This window comes from Scomber japonicus, unplaced genomic scaffold (assembly GCF_027409825.1).
Source record: "Scomber japonicus isolate fScoJap1 unplaced genomic scaffold, fScoJap1.pri scaffold_656, whole genome shotgun sequence".
NCBI classification, from domain to species: domain Eukaryota; kingdom Metazoa; phylum Chordata; class Actinopteri; order Scombriformes; family Scombridae; genus Scomber; species Scomber japonicus.
This window is the reverse complement of record NW_026518706.1, coordinates 2798-17500: the sequence shown is the minus strand read 5'-3', so window position 1 is coordinate 17500 and position 14703 is coordinate 2798. Positions and strand designations below refer to the sequence as shown.

Genomic DNA, 14703 nt, shown 5'->3' with positions numbered 1-14703 from the left:
GGGTCAAATTGACCCCATCTCTTTTGACTGTTCCTTCTTTCCTTCTTTCCTCCCTCCCTCCCTCCTCCTCTCTTTCTTTCCTCCCTCCTACCTTCCTTCCTTCTTTCCTCTGTCCTTCTTTCCTTCCTTCCTCTTTTCCTTTCTCCCTCCCTCCCTCCTCCTCTCTTTCTTTCCTCCCTCCTACCTTCCTTCCTTCTTTCCTCTGTCCTTCTTTCCTTCCTTCCTCTTTTCCTTTCTCCCTCCCTCCCTCCCTCCTTCTTTCCTCCCTCCCTCCTACTATCCTTCCTTCCTTCTTTCCTCTGTCCTTCCTCCCTTCCTTCCTCCCTCTCTTCTTTCCTTTTCTCCCTTCCTTCCTTCTTCCTCCCTTCCTTCCTTGACTTGAGGACAACAAGAGGGTTAAAACTACTAGTTTAAAAGCAGCATCATGTATTTTTGTTGGTTTTAAGTCATTTGAATTATTGACTTTTTACCAAAGATCCAGATGTTTTCTATCATCTTTTGTTTCATGTTGATTCACTAACTATAGTTTCATTTAAATGAGGCCTATTGACCATAATGTCCATAAATATCTCATTTGTACTTGGTAAAGTAAAAGTAAAAGTGTTACTAGGTTTAATAACCTCACTAGTATCTCAAACTAATGATTATTTTCTTTGTCATTTGTTCTATAAAATGTCAGAAAATGGTAAAAAAAAAACTGAATCACTGGACAAAACACCAAATATATTCAGTTACAAATGATATATTCTCACATTTAACTCGGGTCAGGACAACAGGCGTTAACTGATAAATGAGGTTAAGTTTCATTTAAATGAAGCCTGTTGATCATAATGTTACTGTTCATATTTTGACTCATAATTAATCTCTTCACCAAGTCACATTCATAAATCCACCATCAGTTATTAAGACATTTACAATCACTGTTTTATGATCCAGAAGAACATTTTATAGAATGAATACATGTTTTAATGCTGATTTCTAAACTTTTTAGGTCAAATTTGTACATTTGCGTCTATAAAAACATGTATCAGCTGCACAAAATTAAAAAATTAGGCATTTTATTTCCATTTTTGTAAACTGTGGGTCACATTAGGACTAAAAGAAATGTGTATAATGGTGTTTTTAACGCTCTTAAATGTATTAAATGAGTCAAATCTGACACTGAACAGTATGTAAAAGTTAAAAAAAGGTCTATTTATATGTCTATGCTTTAATAATAGGTATAAATATTTAATACAGGAGGACAACAGGAGGATTAAAGACGAGATTTTTTACTCCTGGAGCTGCGAATTTGACAGCTGTTGTGTTTCTTTGCTCCCAAACAGCCGATTCACCAGCTTTACGTTAGCCGTTAGCCGTTAGCTGTTAGCCGTTAGCTGTTAGCCGTTAGCTGTTAGCAGGCTAAGTGAGCAGTGAGCAGACACATTGGTCGAGTATGTCAGAGTGTGTGTTTGTGTGTTTGTGTATTTTATTCATCTCTCTCCAGTCTCTCTCTCTCTCTCTCTCTCTCTCTCTCTCTCCGCTTTTTTACTCCTTGATGTGTTCGTGGTTCATAAATCATCTGAGCTTCAGAAAAAGGCTTCGGGTTAGCGGTTAGCGATTAGCGCTCGTTTCTCTGTGAAGCTTAAACATTTCCAACAAGTCCGAACACGTTGAAGCCGACTTTTTTTTATCTAATCCTAAATAAAACTTTCATGTAGTTTGTCCTGCTTGTAAAAACACTCAGTCTCTTGCATTAACAGGTCATTTATAGTCTCGTTTTATAACCTTTTAATTCATTTATTTGTGTTTTTGTGTGCAGATCAGATCAGAGAAGCCTTTATTTTCATCAAACCCAGAGCTCGACAATCTGGTGAGTCATTCATCTAAATATCTACTGCTCAGATTTTAAATTTAAAGTGTTGAATATATGAGACTTATTTAATTTCTTTATCTTTTATATTTTTTTTTTACAGATGATTCAGGCGATCCAAGTGTTACGTTTCCACCTGCTGGAGCTGGAAAAGGTCCGAAAACTAAAATTGGATCAGTGTTTTTGTTTATCAGACTAATTTAACCATCATCTGCTGTTTTAATCTAATGTAATCAGATTAAAGGGGAAGACGTCCACTGTGCTGCTATTCTAGTCTTAATCTGGATCTAAAACCACTTTAATCCTGTTTTATGCCCATCATATCAGTTATGCTCCTAAAGAAGGAGGGAGGGAGGGAGGGAGCAAGGAAGGAAGGAAGGAAGGAAAGGAGTAAGGAGGGAGGGAGGGAGGGACGGAGCAAGGAAGGAAGGAAGGACATGATTAAGGAAGGAAGGAAGGATGGAAGGAAATGAGTAAAGAAGTATGGAAGGAGGAGAGAGCAAAGAAAGAGGGAAGAATGAAGGAAAAATGAAAGAAAGAGGGAGGAAGGAAGAAAAAGAGTAAGGAATGAAGGAAAGGAGGAAGGAAGGAAGGAAGGAAGGAAGGAAGGAAAGGAGTAAGGAAGGAAGGAAAGAAAGAAAGGAGTAAGGAGCGAGGGAGGGACAGAGCAAGGAAGGAAGGAAAGGAGTAGGGAAGCAAGGAAGGAAATGAGGAAAGAAGTAAGGAAGGAGGAGAGCAAAGAAAGAGGGAAGAAGGGGAAGAATTAAGGAAAAATTAAAGAAAGAGGAAGGAAGGAAGGAAAGGAGGAAGGAAGGAAGGAAAGAAAGGAGTAAGGAGGGAGGGACGGAGCATGGAAGGAAGGAAGGAAGGAAAGGAGTAAGGAGGGAGGGATGGAGCAAGGAAGGAAGGAAGAAAAGGAGTAAGGAGGGAGGGAGGGACGGAGCAAGGAAGGAAGGAAGGACATGATTAAGGAAGGAAGAAAGGAAGGAAGGGAGGAAGGAAAGGAGGAAGCAAGCAAGCAAGGAAGGATGGAAGGAAATGAACAAGGAAAAATTAAAGAAAGAGGGAGGGAGGAAAGGAGGATGGAGGGACGGAGGGACAGAGCAAGGAAGGAAGGGAGGAAGGACATGATTAAGAAGGAAGGAAGGACATGGTTAAGAAGGAAGGAAGGAGTAAGGAGGGAGGGAGGAAGGAAAGGAGGAAGAAAGCAAGGAAGGAAGGATGGAAAGAAATGAGAAAAAAAGTATGGAAGGAGGAGGGAGCAAAGAAAGAGGGAAGGAAGGAAGTAAGGAAGGAAGGAAGGAACAGTCCAGGAGGGTTAAGTATTTCTAACCTAATTGATTAATTGAGTAATGATTTTTAATGATGTGTTTCTTTGTTTTAATGTCCAGGTTCATGAGCTGTGTGATAACTTCTGTCATCGGTACATCAGCTGTCTGAAAGGGAAGATGCCGATCGATCTTGTTATAGACGACAGAGACGGGAACAAATCAGACAGCGAGGATTTCATCAGGTCATCAGGGAACATGGACCAGGTGAGCCTCAAATACACTCCTGCAGTGTCACCAGTTAGATGATTTAAGACTGTAATCAGCTTCTATTGAGCTTCAGCAGTCTGAGTTATTATAGTTACCATAGTTACTATAGTTACTATAGTAACTATGGTAACAGTGTGAGTTAGTCATATCAAGTGATATCTGACACATTTACAGTCTTTTTAGTATCAGACCTCCTCTTAGTGTTTCCCTTCCTTCCTTCCTTCCTTCCTTCATTCCTTCCGTCCTTCCGACCTTCCTTCCTTCCTTCCCTCCCTGACACATTTACGGGCAAAAGTCTTTCTTTCTTTCTTTCTTTCTTTCTTTCTTTCTTTCTTTCTTTCCTCCTCCTAGTTTTCTTTCTTTCTATCTTTCCTTATCGTCTTCCTTGTTCTTTCTTTCTTTCTTTCTTTCTTTCTTTCTCTCTCTTTCTTTCTACCTTTCCTTATCGTCTTCCTTGTTTTTTCTTTCTTTCTGTCTTTCTCTTTCTTTCTATCTTTCATATCGTCTTCCTTGTTCGTTCTTTCTTTCTTTCTTTCTTTCTTTCTTTCTTTCTTTCTTTCCTCCTGCTAGTTTTCTTTCTTTCTTTCCTTATCGTCTTCCTTGTTCTTTCTTTCTTTCTTTCTTTCTTTCTTTCTTTCTTTCTTTCTTTCTTTCTTTCCTCCTGCTAGTTTTTTCTTTCTTTCCTTATCGTCTTCCTTGTTTTTTCTTTCTTTCTGTCTTTCTCTCTGTCTGTATTTCTTTCTTTCTTTGTCTTCCTTGTTCTCTCTTTCCTCCTCCTAGTTTTTTTCTTTCTTTCATTCTTTTCTTTTTCTTTTTCTTTCTTTCTTTCTTTCCTTTCATTCAGACTGAAGCTTCATATTAGCTTCAGATTAAACTTTTAAATCCATGTTTCCTCAGAAGGAGGACTGTGGATGTAGTCCTCCATCACTGAGTCATAGTGAACCTGAAGGTGATCCACCAGCATCCACAGCAGGAACCTTACAGAGACTCTTAATGTTGGGATTACACTTTAATGTGGTTCTTTATGTAGAGTTAGAAGTCCTTCATCACTTCCTGTAAGCATTATGAAGGATCTAACAATGGTCAGTATGAACAGGAGGAATCGGTTCTGCAAGAGAAACTGGTTTTAAAGTTAATCTGAGCTCCTGATTGTTGGTTGACTCTGGTTCCTGGTTGTTAAGAAGCTATGTTGCAGAACAAGATGTGTGTCATGTTTGTAGACTTGAGATAAGAAGCAGACTTTAGCAGGAATGTGAATCGTTGTTGTTGTTCAGAGTCTGTGCTTCTTGTGTTGAGTATCAGGATGCAGTCAGGCTCAGTGTGACCGACTGCTCTGCCTCTGATAGAACGACACACTTAACCACGGGACAACTATCTGCGGACCCTGGTCTAATCTTAAAATAAAGAAAAATGTTGCATAAAATATTATTATTATTAAATGCCCGAGTTAGAATTATCAGTTTTATCACTGGTATGGATGTGTGACTCCAGTCCTTCACCGTGTGTATTTTGGTCTCCATGGCAACGATGTGCTGATAGTCTGTGACTTGTTGGGCAAGCTCAGTTGCAGCACGACCCAAATTTTGACTTTCTTAATTTCAGTTTGTTATTAATTATTAAAAAATGTATTGAAACTTGTTGTGTTGAGTATCAGGATGCAGTCAGGCTCAGTGTGACCGACTGCTCTGCCTCTGATAGGACGACACTTAATCAATTCATGCATGGATTTGATTTGTTGTATGGAAACAGATTCAGGAGAAGTGATTTACTGAGCTGATATTAATGCTGTAGAAGAAGAAAAACATACTGTAGTTTAGTAGTTATGTTCTTGTTACTTTCAATTTATCAATCAATCTTCATTTGTACTTTATGTGATTTGGAGGTTATCGGTCCAAGTCACATTCATAAATTCACCATCAGTTATTAATAAATGTTTGATTAAAACATTTACAATCACTGTTTAATGATCCAGGAGTACATTTTATACATTATTTAGGTTTAATGCTGATTTTTAAACTTTTTAAAAAACAAAAACTGGTCAAATTTATACATTTGCATCTATAAAAATGTGTATCAACTGCACAAAATTAAAAAAAATATGCATTTTATTTCTGTTTTTGTATACTGGGGGTCACATTAGGAAAAGTCTGGCTAAAATAAATGTGTGCATGGTGTTTTTAACGCTCTTAAATGTAATGAATGAGTCAAATTTGACACTGAACAGAATGTAAAAGTTGTTGTGTTGAGTATCAGGATGCAGTCAGGCTCAGTGTGACCGACTGCTCTGCCTCTGATAGAACGACACTTAATCGCTTCATGCATGGATTTGATTTGTTGTATGGAAACAGATTCAGGAGAAGTGATTCACAGAGCTGATATTAATGCTGTAGAAGAAGAAAAACATACTGTAGTTTAGTAGTTATTGTCATTTTACTTTCAATCAATCAATCAATCTTTATTTGTATAGCGCCAAATCACAACAAAGTCATCTCAAGGCTCTTTACACATAGAGCAGGTCTAAACCGAACTCTTCAGGTTTTAACTTTAAAGAGACCCAACATTCACACATGAGCAGCACTTGGTGACAGTGGACATGAGCAACAGTGGAGAGAAAAAACTCCCTTTTAACAGGAAGAAACCTCAGAACCAGACTCAGAGTGGGCGTCCACTTTATGTGATTTGGAAGTTATCGGTCAATATTATATAAATTGAATTAATTACTTGATTTCTATTTTAACCTAACACATCATCAAAGACTAACTTTCAATGTAATTAAACTTAAATGTATCGATGAACACGACATCAATGACTGAAAACTGATTCTCATCAAAACTGAACTTAATTTCAGTTTATTATTAATTATTAAAAACGTATTGAACCTTTCTTCCTGTGTCAGTGTGGTGAATGAGAGAAGACCAGAGAGGAGAAGTTTGATATATGTAAAACAGGCTCCCTTTATGGAGATTTGGAGGGGGGGGGGTTTCTACTTTTTGTCCGATCTATCTGGCAATACTCAATATGAGCAGATTTTATCATCCAGCTGCAGGAAACATGTGAGTGTGAGCTGTTGCAGGTTTATCTGTGTGTGAACTGGTTTTCTTCTTTCTCTTGGACTCACTGAGATTTGTCTTTTTTTCCCAGAGAAGCAGAAATAAAAGAGGTGAAAAGTCAGGTTGAGCTGGTTTTAAATGTGCCTGGCAGCGCAGCTCTCAGCAGCCACTTGTCAGGCCTTTTAACCCTTTAAACACCAACAAGTGTGAAGTGGAGCAGCGTTAGTGTCTGATGACCAACAGCTCGAGAGCTCTGGTTGCGTTTCAAGTGGCTCCTTTAGACAGGTGATACGCCTCTAATCCTGCTGGTCTTTCTTGTTTTTTTAGTTTCAGTCTTTGTTACTCAGCACTCAGCGTTCATGCTCTGATCTCCTGTCACTCATACGTTGTGCTGTTGTGACTTTAAACTATAATTTACACCATACTTTTCAGTGTGTGTGTTAACCCTTACAGACTGTTCAGGGTCTAATTTGACCCATTTTTTACATTTGAGAGAAAAAAAAAAACCCTTTAAAACCTTTTTCTTTTAGCCAGAAATGTGATGGCTTATCCTGAAGTGCACATTTATTCCTATTTAATATAATTAATTGGAATAATTATGTTCTCCTGTGTTAACTAGCAATGGACCAATATATATATATATATATATATGATGTGATTGTAAACGTTTTTTCTCCATCAACAAAAAGTGTAAAAACGAAATAATAAACTGTCTGCTCTCTGAAAGCCAAATTTAGGATTAATCACCAATTTAATAAAGACTGATGATGATTATGTCTATAGACTAATTATGAGGGGATGCTGTGAAATGACCCAATATGAAGAGTGTGTAAAGGTTAAGAGATCTAATTATATCTAGAAGATATGATGCTTTAGGTAATGCTGTGTTTGCTGTACGTTGGATAGTTAACCGTCCTGTTGTCCTCAAGTCAAGGAAGGATGGGAAGAAGGAAGGAAAGGAGGGAGGAAAGGAAGGAGGGAAGGAAGGAAGGGGGAAAGGAAGGAAGGACAGAGGAAAGAAGGATGGAAGGAAGGTAGAAGGAAAAGAGGAAGGGAGGAAGGAAGGAAAGAAGGACAGAGGAAAGAAGGATGGAAGGAAGGTAGAAGGAAAAGAGGAAGGGAGGAAGGAAGGAAAGAAGGACAGAGGAAAGAAGGATGGAAGGAAGGCAGGGAGAGGAAAGAAAGAGAGAAGGAGGAAAGAAGGAAGGGAGGAAAGAAAGAAAGAAAAAGAAAGAGAGAGATGGAGGAAAGGAAGGAAGGAAGAAAGGGGGATGGAGGAAAGGAAGAGAGGAAGGAAAGAAAGAGAGAGAAGGAGGGAGGGAGGAAGGACAGATGGAAGGAAGGAAGGAAAGGAGGAAGGAATAGTCAAAACAGACGGGGTCAATTTGACCCGGGAGGACGACAGGAAGGTTGTTTGATAACTGAGTTGGTTGTATGAAAGACAAAATGACATCATGTCCATTGAATCAGGGTTTACTACATTGAATGACGGACCAGGCGTCAGAGCATTCGTTTGGTTTTCAGGAACTTCCAAATGATTAAATCCCAGCTCAGATATATTGGACCTTTTTCCCTCCAGTTGTAATTGAGACTTGGAGGTTGATGTGAATGCTATTTATAGATCTACTAAACTATTAAAACCGCCTCTTTTAGTATTCACAAACAAATACCAAGCTGCAGAAGTAAATGTGGAGTGATTTGTATCTATAAATCTGTATCTGTGCCTCTAAATGACAACCTGTATATCATCATTTTTACATCAACTCAGCACTTCTTTTTAAATTGAAATCTATTTGTGTGGATTCCTTTGAGACTGCAGTAGACTGTTTGCTGTTTCACACCAAAACCCACAAATGCTACGAAGTATGAGACTCGTAAAAATGTGAAAAGGCATTCGTGGTCGCAATTAGTGGTATCACAGTCAAACCTAATCATTAGCATAGCAACAGCTGGCTATGAGGGTTAGCTAGTAGCTTGTTGGCTGGTTGACCTTACAGAGTGTTTATGGATGTGACTGCAGTTCGAACCCATTTCCAAAGAGTCTCCATTTATCTTTGGAGGTCTTCGTCATGTCACCTGATACGTTTGCCGAGTTACAACCAACCAACCGGCTTCTGTTTCATTGTGATAAATGAAACGTTTCGTCATCCTCGAGGATCGTGTTTTATTGTGTGGACGAGCTTTGTGGGCTTGTAGCAACATGTGTCACTAGAAACTAGCAACCTGATATTTAGATAGGGACCAAATCCTGAGGCTGTTACAGTTGCTCAGCTATTGTGTGCTAGCATTAACATGGATTCGTACAGTAGCTGTCACAATAGGAGTCTTGTCTTTTTTCCTTGAGTTGTGAGGTTTGGTTAGTAATGTCTCTTATGAGCAGACGAGGTAATAGCAGAAACTTTGAGACTGACAGCAGAACAGATGGTTTGTAATGTGGCCTCATCCAAAAACCTGCGAGGGTCATATCTAAGAGAAGAGGTGATGATGGAGACAGGAAGCAGGAAGTTGAATTATAACCAAGAAACCAACAGACCTGAGACCAGAAACATGACTTTAACTTCATCAGTCTTGGGTCAGAGATGTTTTCTCTAGAAATGACCACAACACATGTGAGGAAGTGCTGCATGTGACTTTTACACTTAAAGGGAAATTCCACTGCAAAGCAACATTAAACTCATTTATCAGATTGAGGCGTAACTAAGCAACTTTTCTTCTAATATACCAGAGATGCAGAGAGGAAGTCCCCTTTAACAGGATGCTTAATGTGTATAAATGCTTATAATATTCTCATTGACATGGCGTTGTATATATTCATGTGATATTCTCTCCAGTCGAGTCGAGTCGAGTCGAGTCGAGTAGAGCTAGAACAGTATAGTGGAAAAGCTCCATTAGATAGAAATGATAAAAATCAGTTTAGAAACTAGTATGTGTGATATTAATGACAAGGAAAAGCAAGAACATTCAATAGTTTTTACCATTATGACCATTTTTATACCTTTTTAATAGAGGCATATATTCTGTGTTTATATATCTCATTTGCTACTCCTGCAAATTTAAGGGTTAAAAACAGAAACCTGGTGTTCTGGTCTCAGATCTGTAGGTTTCTTGGTTATAATTCAGCTTTCTGCTTCCTCCTAACATGGAACACCTCCATCATCAGCTCTCCTCTTAGATATTACCCCTCCAGGTTTTTGGATGAGGTCCATCTTCAATATGTGTCCTGTTCTTCACAAAAGGAGGAAATCATCAACATTATGAACTTGATTTACTTTTGATGATATTGATCTGTTCAGCGTCTCATCGGCTGTTCCTCTGTTTGCCCCCCCTCTCCCCCGCTCTGTAGATTTCGTGGAGCAGAGATCACGACGACGCGGCATCGATCCGGTCGTCCGGGACGCCGGGCCTGTCCAGCGGAGGACACACGTCTCACAGTGGAGACAACAGCAGCGAACAAGGTGAGCGAAGCCACTGCTCTTCTTTAGACCAGCAGTCAGAAGAGCCTCATAGAGACGGTTACAAGGAAAGTTTGGATGTTTAACTCACAGCTACTTTTATTCAACTGTTTTTAATACATGTTGGCCGACCTGAACCTTTCTCGGAAGCTCTTGGCTTTGCTTCGACCATCTCCTGCATGGTTGGTGTCGAAGTGGCGTTTAATATTGCATTGTTTCATCGACGCAATTTTGTCGTAACATAACAAACAGTCCCAACTTTTTCCATGAACACGAACTCATCTGAAAGTAGCGGGACTTTCTCTTAGTTTTTTTTCCTTTTCGGCATTGTTCTTATCTACAACGAGCGCACACATCAACGTTAGCTAGTGTTCTTATTGACGGAAATGGAGGGAAACCTGTGATTTTGTTTGATGTTGTCATAGCAACGAGCCGTAAATGTAACAGTATTGTGCAGCAGGCTATGGTTACGGAGTCGAATGAGGTGGAAAGTGAAATTGCGTATTTGCCACGGAGGCGGGGAGTTCTGGTCCTCTGAAATGAGGCCAACCAGGAAGTAACTTAGAGCTGCATTCTATCAAAAGGCCACCAGGGGGCGACCGTCTCTATACAAGTCAATGGAGAATTCACCAACTTCTCACTTGATTTCTAACCTCAGTAAACGTTTTCAAAATGTGTTTATGGTCTCAATCGCTAGTTTAAAGCCTTCTTCAATGCAGTATGATGTTCATTTGGGACATTTTGGCCTCCCTGATTTTATATGTGACGATAAAGCAGGGTATGCATTAGGGGGCGTGGCTACGTCCTGATTGACAGGTTGATTGACCAATGTCCTCGAGATCCAGCCCTCGTAACCATAGCAACCTCCCCGCTCCGCCCATGGCCCCGTCTCATGCCCATATAAGTAGAATCCGTGTTTTTATTTTTCCCAGCATGCACCTGAAATTTTCAAGATGGCGCTGCCTAGATTAGAAACTATTGGCTTCCGAGCAGCAGTCCACAAACCAATGGGTGACGTCACGGATGTTACGTCCATTTCTTCTATACAGTCTATGGGTGGAAAGTCAAATTACGTATTTGCCACGAAGCCTTGTCATTTTAATATAAGTAATATTGACTGTTGTTTTAGCCTTCCTCTACGCTCATCCCTTTATTTGCAAGTTGTTTTGTGAGTGAGTCTACAGGAGTTCTGATCGGTCTGCGCGCTTACGTCTGCTGCTAGTTTGTGTGTTTTATGAATTCGTGTGTGTGTGTGTGTGTGTGTGTGTGAGATGTGTGGTCTGTCATAAGCTACTTGTGGGGACAAATTTCAGACGTTAGACCAGTTAATTGGGCACAAAGTTGCGTCCCCCATTAGGAAAAAGCTGGTTTTTGGGTCAGTGGTTAAGGTTAGGGTTGGGGTAAGCCTCCAGGAAATGAATGTAAGTGTGTGTGATGTCCCCAGAAGTGAGCATGATGTGTGTGTGTGTGTGTGTGTGTGTGTATGTGATGGTGGACATTCTCCAACATCTTTACAATTATAATTTACAATTTTTTACAACACTAATCAGGAGACGTTGGTTCACAGAAATACTTCTTTTTTACGTTTTATTTCATTTTTTTCTTTGGACTTTATGTGAGTTTAGTAAAATAAAGAAATTAAAAAAAAGGAAACGGTAGAAGAGGAAGGAGAGGAAAAGAGAGAGCGAGAGAGTGATGAAGGCTGACAGACAGAGCTGAACGCTGAGCCGAGCTGGAAGAAAGAGCGCTTTATGTACCAGAACACACACACACACACACACACACACACACACACACACACACACACACACACACATTAACAGAGTTCATATACAGTATACACACTTATACATTCATATTTTAAACAGATGTACAGTAAGTAACAGAACATACAGTTAAACAAACACACAGTGAATATTATTCCATCCACATATTTTCATATTTTCATATTTTCATATTTTCATGCACAATTTGTTCTTTTAATTTGTTTTGAATGGAAACTCCAGAAATTAAATTAAAAAACACTCCCAAAGTAGTTCAGTAGTAGTTCTGGTGCTCAGGAGCAAAGGAGAGAAGTTAACTTTGTGAATGGACAGCAGCTTTACAGGATCTACTGCTGATGATTATTATTATTATTATTATTATTATTATTATCATTATCATTATTATTATCATCATTATTATTATTATTCATACAGAACAGAAACAGTACAAAAATGTAGTCATAATCTTGTTTTTCTTCTATTCATTCTACTAAAGGAGGTTTCTCTAAGTTTCACCTTAAATCTCAGTTTAACTCCTAAAACTACAAACAGGATTTACAACATCACAACTAGTCTGGAGCCAATCATGGTTCAGTATTCAACTTAGACAAATATGATGTGGAAACTTCTTTATTTGGATTTATACACAAAGAAAAATAATATGATAATTGAACTTTTTAATGGAGAAACTTCATCAGACATAAATGATTTAAAGCAGATAGTTCTTATGTAAGCGATGGTTCGGTGTAACTTCGACCTAGCGTCATTTACACCATGAGGTCTAATATAAAACAGTGGAGTTAGCTTAATACAGGCGCTAACGTGACCATCAGTTGCTAACGTGACCACCAGTTGCTAACGGGACCGCCAGGCGCTAACGGGACCGCCAGGCGCTAACGGGACCACCAGGCGCTAACGGGACTACCAGGTGCTAACGTGACCACCAGGTGCTAACGGGACCACCAGGTGCTAACGGCACCACCAGTGTATCTGGTAAATGACCCCACTAATAATGCCTGGATTGAAAAAAATATGATAATTGAACTTTTTAATGGAGAAACTTCATCAGACATAAATGATTTAAAGCAGATTGTTCTTATGTAAGTGATGGTTCGGTGTAATTTTGACCTAGCATCATATGCACCATGAGGTCTATCTAATATAAAATAGTGGAGTTAGCTTAGTACAGGCGCTAACGGGACCACCAGGCGCTAACGGGACCGCCAGGCGCTAACGTGACCGCCAGGCGCTAACGTGACCGCCAAGCGCTAACGGGACCGCCAGGCGCTAACGTGACCGCCAGGCGCTAACGGGACCATCAGACGCTACGTGACCACCAGGCGCTAACGTGACCACCAGTTGCTAACGTGACCGCCAGGCGCTAACGGGACCACCAGTGTATCTGGTAAATGACCCCACTAATAATGCCTGGATTGTTATCAAACTTCTACAGTAGTACAAATAAGGTCTTCACTCATAAGTCGATGCATTGGAAAGTTTGTAAGTACACCAGGAGTTTATTAAAATAACACTTACCTGATGGCTTTTACTCTGCTGCTAACTGCTAACGCTGTAAACATCGTCAAAATCTCGCGCGATCACCGAAATACCGCGTGGTCTGGTCGCTTTAAAGGAAACAAATAAGCAAAAAAAAATAAGTAATATAAGTTGCAGGAACTCTTCAAAATATCCAAGTTGAACTAAAAGAATGGAGAAAAATTGAGTAACTTTTTGGATGGTAACTTTTTCGTCTGCTGTTTGTCGAACTGAAATAACTGTGTTGAAGAAGCAAAGTGATTTTTAGATATATTATTGTCAGTTTCTTAAATATCGGAAGAGCTTCTTTAGCTTCTTTAGTGTCTGTGTTTGATTGACAGCTGAGCAAGACGAGACTGAGACGAGAGCAGACAGTGTTTCCCTGAACCTCAATAAATCTTTTTTGTGTCTAAATTTAACTTAACTTTAAAACTTTAAACAACATATTTAACCCTTGTGTCGTCCTCCCGGGTCAAATTGACCCCGTCTTATTCTTCTTTCCTCCCTTCCTTCCTTCCTTCCTTCAGTCTGTACTTCCTCCACCCCCTTTCTTCCCTCCTTCTTTCCTTCCCTCCTTTCTCCTGTCCTCCCTCTCTCCTTCTCTCTTTCTTTCCTCTGTCCTTCTTTCATACCTTCCTTCCTTCCTTCTTTCCTTTCCTCCCTCCCTCCTTCCTTCTTTCCTTTCCTTTCCTTTCCTTTCCTCCCTTCCTCCCTCCCTCCTCTCCTTCCTCCTTCTTCCTTCCTTCCTTCCTTGACTCGAGGACAACACGAGGGTTAAAACATTAGTAGACCCAAACAGAATCTGTGAGGAGTTTTTTTTGGGTTGATCCAAAGTGAAAATCTTTTTGTTTTAAATGAATCAGAGCTCAACCACGATGTTCTGGCCCGCTGATATAAAACTCTTCATCTCTTCTAATCTCTCTCCATGTTGCTCTGTTAGCACTGAGAGCCACAAACAGTGAGATGTGGTTTAATATGTCCAGTGTGGTCCAATACTCACCAAAAAGTCACAGTTGATATAAATACCTCTGAAAACACATTAGAAACAGTTCTACAGGAAGAGACATGATGTAATAATACTGATTTCATGACATATTTGGTATATTATAAAGATGAATAAAACAAGAAGACTGGATTAAAAGCAGGAAGAAGTGATTTTCAGGTTATTTCATATATGTCAGAGATATAAATATAAATATAAAGCCCTTCATTCATTTCCATTGTTGCTGCTGCAGACCATCAAACCTTTAATAAAATGAATAAATATGACAACATGAGCACCAAATGTAGACGAAGGAATCAGCAATGTGTCGGTGTCTGCGTTTGATTGACAGCTGAGCAAACACAGACTCAAAGCAAAGCTAGCAGCAGCAGCAGCAGTGATGACGTCATCCTGCTGATAACCGACGAGGCGTTCAAGGACCGAAAACATATTCGGCTGTTTAACTTGGACGACTCGTTGGAGCAAAGTTATTATAAGAAAGGGAAACGTGCTGAGACGATATTCCTCAC

At 39.7% G+C, this 14703-nt stretch overlaps 1 protein-coding gene across 1 annotated transcript in view; it reads left to right on the top strand.

Moving 5' to 3' along the window:
• LOC128354824 (homeobox protein Meis1-like) overlaps positions 1 to 9895 on the top strand; it is a gene marked incomplete at both ends in the record, with an annotated part of 10261 nt that extends 366 nt beyond the window's left edge. The window contains 4 exons of the mRNA XM_053314974.1: positions 1802 to 1852; positions 1956 to 2006; positions 3244 to 3387; positions 9784 to 9895. Of these exons, the coding sequence (XP_053170949.1) occupies positions 1802 to 1852; positions 1956 to 2006; positions 3244 to 3387; positions 9784 to 9895 (358 nt within the window). The remainder of the gene's footprint in view (positions 1 to 1801; positions 1853 to 1955; positions 2007 to 3243; positions 3388 to 9783) is intronic.
• Positions 9896 to 14703: the final 4808 nt, after the last annotated feature.